The sequence below is a fragment of the Rattus norvegicus genome, chromosome 20 (genome assembly GCF_036323735.1).
Source record: "Rattus norvegicus strain BN/NHsdMcwi chromosome 20, GRCr8, whole genome shotgun sequence".
NCBI classification, from domain to species: domain Eukaryota; kingdom Metazoa; phylum Chordata; class Mammalia; order Rodentia; family Muridae; genus Rattus; species Rattus norvegicus.
The window spans coordinates 27,976,628-27,993,071 of NC_086038.1; the positions used below are offsets into that span (position 1 = coordinate 27,976,628).

General features: G+C 45.1%; 1 protein-coding gene and 1 long non-coding RNA gene across 5 annotated transcripts in view; one reads left to right on the forward strand and one right to left on the reverse strand.

The window, feature by feature from the left end:
- Positions 1 to 16,444, reverse strand: part of Mcu (mitochondrial calcium uniporter) — a 162,584-nt gene that overhangs the window by 16,108 nt on the left and 130,032 nt on the right. For all 3 annotated transcript variants that reach the window (XM_039098623.2, XM_039098624.2, NM_001106398.1), the window contains 2 exons: positions 2,116 to 2,286; positions 994 to 1,098 (listed from right to left, as the gene is read on the reverse strand). In XM_039098623.2, coding sequence (XP_038954551.1) covers positions 994 to 1,098; positions 2,116 to 2,286 — 276 coding nt within the window. The remainder of the gene's footprint in view (positions 1 to 993; positions 1,099 to 2,115; positions 2,287 to 16,444) is intronic.
- On the forward strand, positions 1,095 to 7,825 carry LOC134483912 (uncharacterized). 2 transcript variants are annotated; one of them, XR_010061106.1, is made up of 4 exons: positions 1,095 to 1,442; positions 1,808 to 2,316; positions 3,191 to 4,832; positions 5,478 to 7,825. It is a non-coding gene; the product is annotated as an uncharacterized LOC134483912 (long non-coding RNA). The 2 variants fall into 2 exon arrangements; XR_010061105.1 differs by lacking the exon at positions 5,478 to 7,825 and having other exon boundaries at positions 1,808 to 3,597.

A 16,444-nucleotide genomic window follows, 5' to 3' on the forward strand; every position in this document is an offset into this window, starting at 1 on the left:
CATATTAGCTTAGTGTGTAAGAGTCACATGTCTCCGTCATGATAGACAGTGTTCCTCTGGAACTGTAAGTCAACTGAGATCCTTCTGCAAGGAAAGGGAAAGGCTGGTGGGTTAGTTCAGTGGGTCAGTGGGTCAGTGGGTCAGTGGGTCACCGTGCCTGCTGCCACCTGAGCACCAGAGCTCGGTCTGAGGGACTGCTGCCAGGTATTTGATCACACTGTGAACCTTGAGATCGTGTTAGTCACTGAAAAGTCCTGCTTCTAGTGGTCTGCTCAGCCCTTGGGACACACCTTTAACCCAGGAGCTTTCTGTAAACAGGATTAGATAAAGTCAGCCATTGGTCAAGAGGCAGAGCAAGCAACCAGCCACAGGGGTGGAACACACATGTGGAAAGGTGGCCATCGGGCTGGAGGGTGTTACGCCAGCAAGGAGAAGGAGAAAGAGCTTTCTCCTCTGGCACAACGGTGGAGCAGGAAGGTTAGCTGGTGCTGCTCCTGCCTCTGTGAGCTGTAGGCTGTCACCACAGTCTGGGTCCCGAGTTTTCAGTTGGTAAACAGAATGTTTGGCATTTTGTTTTAAAAACAAGGTACTTTCATGATGGAGGAAAAGAACTGATTCCCAAGAGTTGTCCTTTACTAGTATCCAATGGTAGACAGACAGACAGACAGACAGACACACACGCGCGCGTGCACGCACACACACACACACACACACACACGTATAATAAAAAATAAAGAGAAGAAAAAAATGGGTCAGGAAGGAGCTTATGGTTAGGACTTTCTGGTAAGTGAAATGGAATGAGCAGGCTCTCTAGGACTGAGGTGGAAGTCAAGTGTTGAAGGCATAGACAGACACTCATGCCCTCTGAACCAGAACGGTCCCCTGCACTGAGTGGGAAGACAGTGTTGTCTGTTCCCCCAGGCTACTCATGGGAAAACTAAGTTCTTCCCAAAGGTCTTCCACATTAACAAACCTTACTCAAGCTGTTTTTACCTCTCTTTGGTGGCCGTACGTGGTATGTTAAGTCATTAATGACAAGCTTAAAGTCATCGAGGAGCAGGAGGTCTATCCCCGTGGAGGCAGCAACTCGAACACCATCTGTGAACGATTTAAATAAAACGTGTCATGGGTCCATAATTATTTAAGAACGATTAGAAATAAAAACACAACATAAACCCCCAAATCTCAAATAGCTTTAAAGTGCTCTCATCTCTTCTACGTCTCTGTTAACTTTGCTCACCCCAGGCCTATGCTGGGCAGAGATTAGGTTGTATAACAGATGCTCTTTGTGTTTAGGCCAAATTGGATGATTTAACAGTCGCTCTCCCTGCAGCTGTGGCAACAAGCTGTGGCAACTGTTGCTCACAAAGAGACCGACCGGCTCAGCTGGAATCTGCCTCACCTATAGAGTGGTATGATGCCCGCCTTTACCTTGGAAGCTGGTGAGTAACCATGGTACTCAGCCACCATGGAGAAGTTGCTAATTAATTCAGCAGGGAGGGATGAGATAGGGAGCAAAGTGCAGCAAATGGCTGTGCCAAGGATGTGACTAGGTGAGCTTGGAGTGTTTAAAGCACGCAGTTAAAACTCAAAGGACAGAAGTCGGCAGCTTTCGTAGCTGGTGACACCAGCGAAGGGTAAATGGGTACTTGTCTCAATCTTTCTGTAGGTTTGAAAGACTTTTCTAAGTCAAAGCGAAAACAATTTTTTTGGCACTTAAATAAACAGATGTTACATCAAATGAGAGGTTTTAGTGTCTTATTGTATACTCTCAAATCACAGACCCTATTTTGGTAAACATTTGAAGGTTCAATTGCCGGAAAACATATTCCGCGCCTACGGTAATGACAAGAGGCCTCAAAGACATGAAGTGTGACTGCCTGCTGTCCTTGTGGTGACATTCGATGTGAGCTGCTTTTGAATGAGCCTCCCTGTGGGCACACATCTGCTGACATGGAGCCGTTATGTCCCCGGACCACTGGGACGGAAAGGGCTTTGTCTTCCACAAAGCAAAAACTCCCATGCGTTCTGATGCTAACAGGACAATATCCTTTTGTACCGAGCTGCTTGGGGTGGGGCATGAGGAGGAGGAATTAAAAGTGGGCCCGACTATACCTGGGGAATAGATGGCAACGCGGTCGATTCCCCGATCCTCCTCTTGCAGTTGTCGGAGAAACACCCCGACGGAGTCCGAGATAGGCTTGAGTGTGAACTGGCAGCGTTCTCGCCGAGAAGGTAGCCTCACAGATATCACCGGTAAACCATTTTGATAAACCACCGTCACGTCTGAGCAAAAAGACCCACAAACATATAACGGTTAGATTTTATTATAAGTAAAATCTCCTCATCGTTTTCCCTACTTGTGGTGGGAATACATACTACCATTAGTGTGACTTAAGATGTTTTTAAGGAAGGTTTAAGAACAAGAATTTTTAGAGTTAATCTGGGAACAGACTCATTGGAGCTTGAATAGATCAAGGGACTGTTTCAGATATGGAAAAGTGCACAAGGGACTTGTCTTCTGAGTGGGCCAGAGAGATGCTTTTGTGGTATACAACACAGGGAGCTCCGGGTGTGGCTGAGTCACGGCCTGGTCCTATCTGGCACGGTTCTAGTAAGTAGCCAAAGGAGCAGATGCAGGAGATTGACCTGGAGGAGGTCTTGCCATCCAGAGTCCCAAAGTCTGCCGAGAACTGAGGCTCTTCCTCAGAATGATAAATTTACGGTATAACAGAATAGCTAAATATTCAGTTATACAACACAGACACGCAAAGCGATAAGACACAAACCAGCCCCTTTGGGGTGCATGTGAGCATCCTCGTAAGATCACCCGGGAGTGAACTCAGAACAGAATCTCACAGCGTTGATGTAGGAAGGGGAGAACCGGAGCCACCAACAAGCTACACCGTAGGAACTGCATTGCTTATTTCCCTTCTCCTTTCTTGGCAGTTTTGATGCACAGAGCCTTAGTAAAATGAATCTCAGAAAACCTTCCCTAAGAATAATTTTCAGATATATTTTTAAAGCAACGTTTTCAGTCCCAAGCCTCACATTAGCAGCTAAACACTTAAAGTTGAAGCCAGAAGGAGAGGAAAAGGCTTTGGAGTAGGAACTGGGGTTGCGTCTTGGTGCGGGATCTTTGGGAATTACATAACTTCCTTTGGCTTCATGTCTTCTTTTTCCTACATAGAGAGTGGGCTCCTAATTCTCAGAATGTTGTAAGGAAGAAAGGAAACAAACCACTCTAGCAGCGCACTAACTGGCCACGAAGTGCTAATGAGCTCACTTGAAGCATCGAAAGGCTCCTCTGTTGTTCTCAGTAGCACTGCACACCTCAAAACTAGATCAGGAGGAACTGCCGTGGAGATTCAGAAAGCATCGGACTTCCCAGAGCTGCTACCCACTCCCGTGCTCTTGCCTGTCTCAACAACAAACCCCCAACCATTCTCATTTTCAACGGACATTTGATGACTGTCTCAAAAACATCCCTACGATTCCCCACAATTCCCTCAGCCCCGCCCCTGCAAAGCCCTAGGTTTTGTAGAGCTCCTGTATCGGATTTTGTTGTATCAAGGTGCTACTGGTGCTCTATGACAAGCAACTCTTTGTAAATGGCGGCTTTCCCATGGCATGGTTGACACATCCATGCTCTATGCGACCGTAGTTCATTTGTTTGTATCACTGAGCGGTATTTTTAAAAATTCTAGGTTAATGGAAAGTAATGGGTCCACCCTCGTATCTCCATCCTCCCATGCCCTATTCCAATGTAAAACCCACTGCAACTTCTCTTCACGCCCTTGACAGAAAGTCTTAGCTATCATCAATGAAGCTTCTACGATGACTGGAATGTTCTTGTGCCACAGTTAGCGTCCATCTGTGGCAGATTCAGCCTCCTGCAAATTGGTATTTGTGAAATCTTTGGGCCTATACTGAACAAAGCACGCATTATTCTCTAAATACTAAAGTGACCGTTTGCAAAGCATTTGTGCTTCGTTCAGTGCCCCAAGCCACCGCCTCCTTTCTGTCTGAAGAGCCACCTTAAACATGACTGCTGCACAAATGCACTGCCAGTGGGTTCTCTCCATTTTTGTATGTCTAAGAAAGTCACTGCACCTTGAGTTTTGGAAGATATTTTTAGTGTGTAAGAGAAAATCTAGCTGACAGATTCTCTTCTCCCCTTTTGGCACTTTTGGAAGAATTAGCTCCATCATCCTGTCGTACCTGGAACATGGAGTTCGGGCTTTTTGTATCTTTATTCTATCTGGGATCCGTGTTCCTCCGTGTGCTCTTTGTGGTCCCTGCTCAGCATGGTTTTCAATGGGCTGATTGTGACGTCACTTGTTTTCCTTCGTGATTGTTCTACTTAAACAGATGCATGTCGGAGAGCGGAGCATTCACCGTGTTCACCAAATTTGGAGAAAAATCTTATTTAATTTCCTGTCTGTCTTCCACCCTCTTCCTGAGAGCCCTAACTATGCTTCCGGTCAATCATGTGGTAGTCTTGACACTGAGAGCCCTAACTATGCTTCCGGTCAATCATGACACTTGGTGACCCTTCTTCATGTATTTCAAGTCCTTCCCGCTCAGCTTCTGGATCACCTTAGCACTATTCCCCTGTCCCCTACCTTCTTAATTCCTCCTGTATGGTTTTGTTTTAATTGACTGATTGACTGACTGACTGACTGACTGACTGACTGACTGACTGGTTGTTGGTTTTTCAAGACAGGGTTTCTCTGTGTAGCGCTGGCTGTCCTGGAACTTGCTCTGTAGACCAGACTGGCCTGGAACTCAGAGATCCGCCTGCTTCTGCTTCCCCGGCGCTTGGATTAAAGGTGCGTGCCACCACTTTCTGGCTCTATATGGTTTTTAAATTTTAGATATTAAGAAGCAAACTATGAGCAAACAAACAATCTCTAGAAAATTACTTTGTCTTTTCTAATGTCTCATCCCTGTCTTCACATTAACACTGTATTTCCCCGTTCCTTCCTGAGTTTAGTAAGGGCCATAGCCACATCTGCCATTTGAACACCAGCTGCTGACTTCATCTCTGTCATTTCTGGGTCTCTGTAGGCTGAGTTGGGGGATGGCCTCCCAATGTTCCATGGCTAGGTGATTTTAGTCACTCGTTATATAGCCTTAATTTTGTATTGCTCAGCACTGTACGACTCTTTCAAGACAGAGGTAGAGCAGTCTTCACTGTGGGGCTACTTCCTAGGTGGTCTTTCTGGAAATCTCTTGGGAGTGTCTCCATTTGTAGGCATTCTGGCTGGGTGCTGAGGTGTGCTCATTTTATGTTTTCTGCTAAAAATAATTTCTGAGAAAGTTTTTCTAGTCACTCTTGTGCAGTGGACTTTAGTCAGGCTCATAGGAACATGATTTCAGCCCCCTCCTCAGGATTTTTTGTACCACAATCCCAGAAGACGAGTTAGCCATCTCAAGGATGGCTGCCCACCCTAGTCTATTCTTCCTTTAACCAGACAACCTGGATCTGGCTGGTCACCGCTCCGCGCAGGAAGCTATCACACAAGCTGTCTAACTAGCAAGGCCTGTTCAGCGTCCTGGCTCGTTGTTCATCTCAGCAAGCCGATCGGGCCCTGGCTGTTTCTTCTCCTCATACATTAGTCTGGAGACTGCCTCCTGCGGGAAGCTGGGAAGATGCCTTTAGCTGGGATTGCAGGATTATGCTGCTTGACGTCCAGATGTCTGAAAACCGCTGCCACGGGTAAGTTGTGTGTTTGTGGCGGGGCAGACATCACCATTAGAGCTCATACTTCACGGACACAGATACGTGACTTGAGATTTGACATAGAAAGTTAAAAAACAACAACTGAGTACACACTCAAAGAATAGTGTTGTAGGAAATACTTAGTCTCGACCAGGGTTTCTATGCCGTCTTTGACCATTCAGTTCCTGGATAAAAGACACACAGCCTTTATATTTACAATAAGCCTTAATCAGCACAAGACCTAGGCAGATCTACTCTCTATGCCACAATGTCTATTTCTCTATGGACAAACCCACAGTATAACTTGCCATGTTCCATTTGGGCTGCTCTTAAATTCAATTGGCCAGCTGTCATAACTGTGATTTTATGATTCTTACCCCATGGCATCTTTTGCTCTCTCCACCTTCCTCTCTCTCTTCCTCCCCAGACCTGAAGCCTGGGAACCCCAGATCCTGTTCATCCCAATTCTGCCCAGCTCTAGGCTGTAGGCATCTATATTCACCAATCAGGGATAACTTGGGGGGGGGGTGACTGGGTACATCCCTTGGGTACATCTGTTTCAGGGCACTAGTCCCAAGGAACCGGTATTTAGCATTAGAATACTGACAAGCAGCGTCAGACCAACCCGCAACAGAGCAGAGGCTGCTTTCCCAGGAACAGGTCAAACAAAACACCCAATACCAACACCAGCCATATCTGCAACATCTAGACACGTTTGAAAAGATTATCATTTTCCTTCTCAGAAAGAATCCTTAGCCCAGCATTCCCAGCCTCTGGTATGTAAACACATAGGCTTCTTCTACAGACAGCAATGATGGTATATTAAGTGATTAGCGTTTTCACTTGGCATCTTTATAGCAATTATCTTCTTTCTGTTATGCAAAAGACAAGCTAACCACAGATCTCTAAAGGAGGCAGAGGGGATTTAAAGAAAAGATAGAATTCTTGGAGCTAAGGCTTGGAGCACATCATCACACCAACAGTTTCCACAGATAAACGCCCAAGGTTGCTGTCTTTAAAATAACGGAGCGAGACATAGTCAACAGGGAGTCTGAAGATCTTTGCATCTTCCTTTAAATACTAAGCCTTTGGAAGGAAAGAAATAGAAGAGTTTCGAGCAACAACTCTGCATGGAATACACAGACCTTCATTATAATACTACTTTCTAAGAGAAGCCCCAGGTCCTCCTCTTTCCCACACGTTGGATTGCAGGGCAAATGTTAGACTTCTTGGTTAACAGCCTACAGGGTAATCCCCAAAGGCTGTCAGCTTTAACTGTATCAAGAAAAGGCCCATGGAGGCTCACAGAGGCAGAACCTCCACCCAAGAGGACATAGGGGCCAGACCCAGGCCTTCTACACATTTGTAGCAGACGTGCAACTGGGTCTTCATGTGGATCCCCTAACATTGGAGTGGGGTTGTCTCTGACTTTGGTGCCTGCCATTGGATCCCCTTCCCCTAGCTGGACCGCCTGGCTGGGCCTCGTGAGAGTGGATGTGCTCTTAGCCCTGCTTTGACTGGATGTCCCAAGGTGGGGTGGTACTAAAGCAAGGCTTCCTTTTCTTTGGGGTCGGGGGATGCTGTAAGAGTGGGACTGGGAGGAGAGGAGGGAGGGGGTTATGTTCAGGATGTAAAGTAGGATTTACAAGGAGGGTCACAACACCCATTACTACAGAGACACTCCTTTAAAGTGTAAGTTCCACAAAGTAGCTTTGGCTTTGACTTCTATATTAATAAAATAAGAATAAACAAGCACATTTACCAAGAGTGTTGCTTCAAAGAGGCTTAGAAGTCACTGGGTTGTCACCATAAACACTTAGAGCCAGTCATAGTGCAACAAGGGCTTTAAGCATAAAACAGAGTATCTGGAATTCTGTAGGCAGAGATGGCTCATTGGTTAAGAGCACTGGCTGCTCATCCAGAGGACCCAGGTTCAATTCCCAACAGCCACATGGAAACTCACAACAGTCTGTAACTCCATCCCAGAGGATCTAACTCTCTCCTCTGACTTCTGCAGCACCTCACACAACATGGAATTCTGTGGGCTAAGGAGAGCAGTGCAGGTGCTCTGGACAGACTAGGAGTAGACTGGGAACAGACCTGTGGGTTGGGGTCGGGTGCTGGGGTGCAGGTGTGGGGGTTGGGTAGGGTGGGGCAGGAGGGAAGGAAGGAAGGTCAGTGGTAGAATACACATATTATCATTTGGTCAAATGTTTACGCTTAAAGGCTTGTAAAACCCCTGCCCCTTGTTCTCTCTCACAGCCTGTCAGCCTGGGGTAGTGGTTCATAATCCCAGAGCTGTCAAGGTGGAGAGAGGATCAGTTCACACGGAGCAAGTTCCGGCTCGGGATGGGTTAGAGGAGACCTTGACTGGGAAACAACCTAACTCTCAGACACCCGCCACTGCAAAGGGATACAGTTTCTCAGTTTGGTTCATGTTCAAAAGACTGGGTGGTATCTCTACAAATCAAATACCATTCATGAACAGGACTGTGTGTCTGGAGGGCTCACTGTGGAAGGGAGCAGTAGACAAAGCAGGACCTGTAGGGTGGGCTTTGTAAAGTTCCCTGGCTCTGAACTTGGTGTGACAGATGATTTCTGTCCCTTATGTTCTCCGCACACATTGCCTGCTTCTGGTAACACTAACGCATCACAAAACTGAGATGCAATGGCAAGGTTTTAATATCAGGAGCCAAAGAACCATGCGCTCTTCTTCAACAAAAAAATAAAAATAAAAATAAAAATAAATAGAGCTGCAAATACAGCTAAGAAAATTAAAGTCTCACAAGATCAGAGAATGACCCTGAAGGTCGCAGTTGGATTAAATGCAACCTAGTGTTCGTCGTTTGACTAATTCACTTCCTCAGTGTTTGCATCACATCTACCTTGCCTGGCTCAACTGTCATCTCTCTTAGATCACATACTATGTCTGCTGCTGAAATTAGTGGGGATTTCGGCCCATAGCTTGCTTCTTTTAGCAGCACTCCATGATGTAATTACTTCATTGGTTAAACATTTCCCTCTTTAGCTTTAATGGCTTTAATGTACTTCTCTAGTTGTCTGTCTGTCTGTCCATTTTTTTTTTGAGACAAGGTCTTGCTACATAGCCCTGGCTCACCTGGAACTCACTATGTAGACCAAGATAGCCTCAAACTCACAGAGATCTCTTGCCTCCACCTCCTAGTGCTGGGACTAAAGGTGTGTGACACTGTCTGCCTAGACCTAACTTTGAGTCATACTCAGCTCTTCCTCTGTTCACTCTTCAAAAGTTTCTAAGTGTTTTGCTCCAGAATCTGGGCTTCTCAGCCTACATATTCTCCAAGCAATTTTACATCTTTCCAGCTTCAGTTACCACACGAATGCCAGTGTTGTCTCAGTGCCCCCATCAGTTGTGTAGGACACACAAGCTTTCCGTACAGGCATTAAAACTCATGGCCCCAAAGAGAATTCATCTCCCTCTCTAACCATTACTACCTCAATTAAGACCATTATTTAGCTTTTATCCAAGGAAGAAAACTACCTCGTATCTGACCTTTCCTTATGCTGGAACCTGCACTTCCCTACTAATCAGTAACTGAGGCTTTTCAGGTCTAGCCTAGGCTACTACCATCTCTTTTATGAATGACAGTGACCTTCATCCCAGCCTTGCTACTATTTTATTATCCACACTGAATCAGGGTGATTTTCCTTCCTCCAAAGGAAATCCCAACTCTGAGATTAGAAGTTGGTGTTTACTACTCCCACCTACAACACACACATACACACACACACACACACACACACACACACACACACAATTGCATGAATACAGGCAGGAACATAGGCACACATACATGTCTGTGTATCATATGCAGTATTCTCTCTAAATATCTATTATGATAGAAGTCTCACCATGACAGCTCTCTCATCTGTAGGTGCTCACACAATATGTAGCCCCACTCATATCAAGTCAGGACAAGTCTGTAACCACATGGGGAAGCCGATATGAGGAAGCAGTGTCTCCCACTGACAACCCACTGAGCAGCCTTAGAATTGGCTTCTCTAGCCCAAGTCGTCTTCAGTGACAGCAGCCCTAGATGACACAGGACTACAATCTCGCTGGTCTCCAACGTGCTTAGCTAAACTCTGAATCTCCACCTCACGGAAACATGAGAATAAAGGACCCTTTACTCAAGGCCCTCCTCAGTAATATGCCAGAGCTAAATGCAGGTATTTTGTGCATTCAGACTGTGTGTGCGCGCGCGCGTGTGTGTCTGTGTCATATAGATATAGACGATATAGATACAGATATAGGTATAGAAATGGTCTTGCTATATGCAAACTTCTACAACTTGCTTGAATGTTCATCACTGTTTGGAGGTTTATTAGGGTGGAATCCTACTTCTGATTATTTACTTATACAGTTATAACAGAAATTCATTGTATGAACACAGCATTATTTATCTACGGAAAACAACCCAACACATTTCTCTCACTGTAAATACAAAAGGCTGAGAAGGATACCAGCTCAGTGCAATGTTTTAAGCATCTGGTATTTTTCCTTATGGAGGTATGTGTTTTATAACTTACTCCTTAAGCACCTGGAACTTGCTTCCCTGGTAATAGAAAGTACCATTTATTAAACAGCCTTCTCTCCTGCCTCTGATTTCTAAAACTAATTCTATCACATGCCAGCCTTCTATTGGCACAAGGTTCCTCTGACCTGAGGCAGTAATCTTTCCCACGCCAACATGTCACCTGTTTTGATGACAGCAGCTAGCATGGCCTTCAGGTACGCCTCGCTTTCCTATCCCTGAGCTCTGCCTGGGCTGTCTGTGCATTTCCTCACTCATGAATTCTGAGCAGCTTCATCAGTGTCTGCAGGGTTTTGACTAGTGTTAAACCCAGTTTACAGATTCCCTGGGAGAGAGGAAACATTTTAGCCACATTATCTTTACAAGCGCTAATGTGCCCAATCTGCATTTATTCTATGTCCTATGTCCTCCAATACAGTTTCTTCTTCCCAGTGGTGTCTCGGATACTTTTATTAGTTTTACATCTAGAAACAAATATTTTAACAGTACTACCCCCGTGGGCATGGTTTTTAGTTAAACTGTATGTTAGGCTAAGCATAAAATGATCACATTAGTAGAATGAATGAACTTTTATTGTGGTGATGACAAAAAGCCTCTTATGTAGTATACAGAAACGGTCTTGGGGGGTCTACAGTTAGCACACGTAGGTGTAATGTATAGTGTTGAGTTTTGCTACACTGCTGGCTCCTGGGGATTTCATGTGTGCACCCACCCTGGAGCTATCTTTGGGTCTGTGAATGAAAGACACACACACATTAGCTTCTTTTTAAAATGCCTTGGCTACCTCAAAGACTGTGCACTCCTAAACCTTCCCCTGCTACCCCAGGTGCGATTGGGGAAAAGGCTGGTGGAGACTTTACCAAAGTCTCACATCGCTGGTTGGCTTTCTCTCCTGTAGCTCCTGCGTCCCATCTCCTTCTACCCAAAGTCATGGTGATTCTCCTCTGTTCCTCGCTGCAGCCTAGCCCAGATGACTCTGAGGGACCTGCCCCATGCCCAGCCATTGCCCATTGGCATCGTTATTGATTGATCAAAAACCAACTGGGAATATGGACCATTAGCATTTGGACATACAGATTCCTGATTGAATCAAAGCATTAGAACTAATCTCCAACAAAAATATACTTGCCTCAAAATACCCTCAGAACAATCACGTATATAGAATATGTCTTTATTTAAAGTACTCATAATATATAGATGTAAAAACACATTTTACCTACATGTGCTAACTGTAGACCCTCCAAGAATGTTTCTGTATACTATATTTTTAAAAAGGCTTTTTGTCATCACCAAAACGAAAGTTAGTTCATTCTACTAATGTGACTAAATCTGTCTCATTTTCATTTGAAAAATAACCATGTCTTAAATCATTTTGTGTCACTATGACAAAATACTTGACATTAAATTATAAAGAAAAGATTAATTTAGCTCTCAGACTGGAAACATTTGCTGAGGATATCACATGGCTTCCTTCCACAGTGGATGACATCACATGGCTTCATCCCACAGTGGATGACATCACATGGCTTCATCCCACAGTGGATGTCATCACATGGCTTCATCCCACAGTGGATGAGATCACATGGCTTCATCCCACAGTGGATGTTATCACATGGCTTCATCCCACAGTGGATGTTATCACATGGCTTCATCCCACAGTGGATGTTATCACATGGCTTCATCCCACAGTGGATGACATCACATGGCAAGAACAGGTGTGAAACAGCACGTGTATATATATGAAGAGAGAAGAAGGGACATGCCAGCTTTGTAACCATTTGCTCTTGGGGAAGCAAACAAGTTCTTCAGGAAAAGCCCAACTCGTATAACACATTTTCCACTCTTGAGACATCTCGGTCAGTTTGTTGACACATAGCCCAAACCTTTCTGAAAACCCTTAAGCCATCACCATAAGGGTGGTGATCCCAAGACCCAAGCACCTCCCAAAGGTCTCACCACTGACAGTACTGCATCAAGGAAGCAGCCTCTCCAAGAGGTCTGGTTGGAACAAGTAAGTCACACTGGACCACACCAACGTATGGAAATAGTTACAGAAAATATCCTCCTAGGCTAGGCATGGCAGAACATACTTGCAATCCTATCACTTCAGAGGTGGATGCAGAAGGACTGCCAATTCAAGGCCAGCCTAGACAACCTAGCAAGTTGGTGGTCAGCCTGAGCTAAGAGTAATATCCTGTTTCAAAATAGCGAGAGTAGAGTTGGCAAGATGGCCTAGGAGATAAAGGCATCTGCTCACAACCTATATGGTAGAGTGTCCCATTCCCGTCGAGTGTCCTCTGACCGCCACATGTGTGCCATTGTATGAATGGCCCTATTAATAAATAAATGTAATCCCCACCAAAACACTGCTAGGGTTGGGGGATAGTGCAGTGATGGAATACTTGACTGGCATGTAGAAGCTTTGGACTTGATCTTTAGCGCACACACATACATACATACATACATACATACATACATACATACACACACACACACACACACGGGGGGGAGGGAGCGAGAGATTTATCTTTCCACAGTAATATTTGATTATTTGATTACATTTCTTTCTTTATATGTACATACCATCATGCATGTGTGTGGAGGTTCAAGGACAACTTTCAGAAGTCAGTTCTGTGTCTGGGGACTGGACTCTGTATCAGGTTACTATGTGTGTCTGGGGACTGGACTCTGGTTATCAGGGTTACTATGTGTGTCTGGGGACTGGACTCTGGTTATCAGGGTTACCATGTGTGTCTGGGGACTGGACTCTGGTTATCAGGGTTACCATGTGTGTCTGGGGACTGGACTCTGGTTATCAGGGTTACTATGTGTGTCTGGGGACTGGACTCTGGTTATCAGGGTTACTATGTGTGTCTGGGGACTGGACTCTGGTTATCAGGGTTACTATGTGTGTCTGAGGACTGGACTCTGGTTATCAGGTTTACTATGTGTGTCTGGGGACTGGACTCTGGTTATCAGGTTACTATGTGTGTCTGGGGACTGGACTCTGGTTATCAGGTTACTATGTGTGTCTGGGGACTGGACTCTGGTTATCAGGTTACTATGAATGTCTGGGGACTGGACTCCGGTTATCAGGGTTACTATGTGTGTCTGGGTACAGGACTCTGGTTATCAGGTTACTATGTGTGTCTGGGGACTGGACTCCGGTTATCAGAGTTACTATGTGTGTCTGGGGACTGGACTCTGGTTATCAGGGTTACTATGTGTGTCTGGGGACTGGACTCTGGTTATCAGGGTTACTATGTGTGTCTGGGGACTGGACTCTGGTTATCAGGGTTACTATGTGTGTCTGGGGACTGGACTCCGGTTATCAGGTCTACCATGTGTGTCTGGAGACTGGACTCTGGTTATCAGGTCTACCATGTGTGTCTGGGGACTGGACTCTGGTTATCAGGGTTACTATGTGTGTCTGGGGACTGGACTCTGTATCAGGTTACTATGTGTGTCTGGGGACTGGACTCTGTATCAGGTTACTATGTGTGTCTGGGGACTGGACTCTGGTTATCAGGGTTACTATGTGTGTCTGGGGACTGGACTCCGGTTATCAGGGTTACTATGTGTGTCTGGGTACAGGACTCTGGTTATCAGGTTACTATGTGTGTCTGGGGACTGGACTCTGGTTATCAGGTTACTATGTGTGTCTGGGGACTGGACTCTGTATCAGGGTTACTATGTGTGTCTGGGGACTGGACTCTGGTTATCAGGGTTACTATGTGTGTCTGGGGACTGGACTCTGGTTATCAGGGTTACTATGTGTGTCTGGGGACTGGACTCTGGTTATCAGGTCTACCATGTGTGTCTGGGGACTGGACTCTGGTTATCAGGTTACTATGTGTGTCTGGGGACTGGACTCCGGTTATCAGGTTTGGTAACAACAGTTTCCTTTACCTGCTGAGGCATTGTCCCAGCCTTCCAGGTTAACATGTGAAAATCCAATCATAATATTCACATCAATAATTTGATGATTACAGTTGTTTGGGTCTTTCTTATAAGCAACATAGTTGATTTTAATCACATCGGCTAAATATTTCATTGTGTACGCCAAATAAATTAGACAACTGACTTCCTCTGAAATTATATAAAATCCTGTCATTAAGGCATTGTGAGGTTTAAATTACAAATGTGAAAAAGCATCCTTTAGTGTTTGATAAAACAGCAATGTGACCTCTACCTTCCTAATTATAGTTCTCTTAAAGTCAGTTTATGAAAATAATTCATTCATAATTAAGTGTCAGAGAACCTTTGTATTACATAAAGGCCATTGTCTTAACTACGGTTCTAGTGCTGGGCCTGGCACGGGCTTTGGAAACCTCAAAGTCTACCCCTAGTAGCACGCATACCTTTCGGACACTTCCACTCCCTGGTGACCAAGCAGTTCCATACATGAGTCTATGGGGGCCATCTGTTCTATGTCGAGGATGGCACTATAGCTATCCTCTCTCCTTGTACTCCATGGAGATTAAGTAAGGGATTCAGTATTTTATTTTGGTTTTATAAAAATGAAATCCTGCCAGGTCGGGTGGCAAATACCTTTAATCCCAGCACTCAGGAGGCAGAGGCGGGTGGACCTCCATGAGTTCCAGGGTAGCCTGAGCTACACAGATGCACAGTGAGACGGTGACAAAAACAAAGAAGCAAAAAGAAAATAAAACCTCATCTTAATTCTGTATATTTCTCTTTTAAAATAATGCATTTGATGGTACTGTTGGGAAGTACTTTTAATTATACTTTGATCCTCAGCCCATTTTAATTTCTGAGTGATTAAAAAGCTAAACACACACTCAAATACAGACAGTGGAACAGTAGCAAAATTATGGGTCCTGGGGTCTCGGACTTGGTAGTGTTTAGCTCTCCCAGAAGGCAGCACTGTGGCTCTGTGGCCAGGCATTTAAACACGAGTGACCCTGTGATCCTCACCCATCATTCAGCTCTGCTCACGCTGCTGGGGCTGCTGAAAAGACTCAATGAAAACGTATGGGAGGCATTTCTGGCTTAGGAGTTTCTTTTGCTTTTCCTAGAATTGGGAGTCTAAAATTATATCACAAATGCCTAAGAAAATTCCCAATTATACCTTTGAATATCACATGAGCAAAACAGACTTCTTCCACTCAAGACCAGGAGGAGAGAAGGGCATCAGTTCAGACTGATTTGCCACGGGTATGGAGATGGCAGGTCATGGTGGATCACAGAAAGAACACACTCTTTCTTGCTGACCATGCTTCTTGATACCTGCCCCAAATAGTGAAGGTTTATGCTCACACGGAAACCAGCACACAGTGTTTTAGGAACTGTTATGGTTAGGTCTAATGGCCAACTTGACATAACCTAGAGTCATCTGGGAAACAAGTCTCAGAGACGGCTTGTCTGGATCAGGTTGGCCTGAGGGAAGACCTGACGTGTTTGTGGTGGAGCCGGTCCCAAGCTTTGGGCCCCGGGGTGTGTGAGAGCAGAGAGTGAGGTAGGTACTGAAGCACGCATGCGTTCACGTCTCTCTGCTCTGGGCTGTGGGTGCTCCCTCAGAGGAGGCCAGTGTTGACTAGGACTGTGATAGCCCTTCTGCCCTAAGTCGCTGTGTCAAGACGGTCCATCTCGGCAGGAGAAAGGGGAGCACTTGGCTCTGCTCAGGGTCACGAAAACCTTGGACATAACCAAGGGGACAGATCACTGTGGCGTACTCGGACTACTGTTTGGTGCGAAAGGGAAAAAACTCAAACCAAACAAACAAAACCCCACACTCTCCCCATCCCCGACTCTGTTTTTCAAGACATTACATTATATGTCTTCAGTTGGCATTTCTTAACATTTTTGGTTTGTTGACCAAAATGATGACCCTGATAAATTGTAGACTTCTTTAAATCTAAGCAGTTTGCATATAAAACTTTTATGTATAATTTATTTTACTGCACTGACAATTAATTTCCTTCATATTTCAAAAGTAAATGCTCAAGGAAGCTGAATTCTTTTCTCATTTAAAGCCAATGTCATGAATATTTCCTGTTTATTTAAAGAAGAAATACATCACCTGGGCAGTGGTAGTGTACGCCTTTAATCCCAGCACTTGCCACACAGAGGCAGGTGGATCTCTGAGAGTTCAAGGCAAGGCTAGTCTGGTCTACAGAGTGAG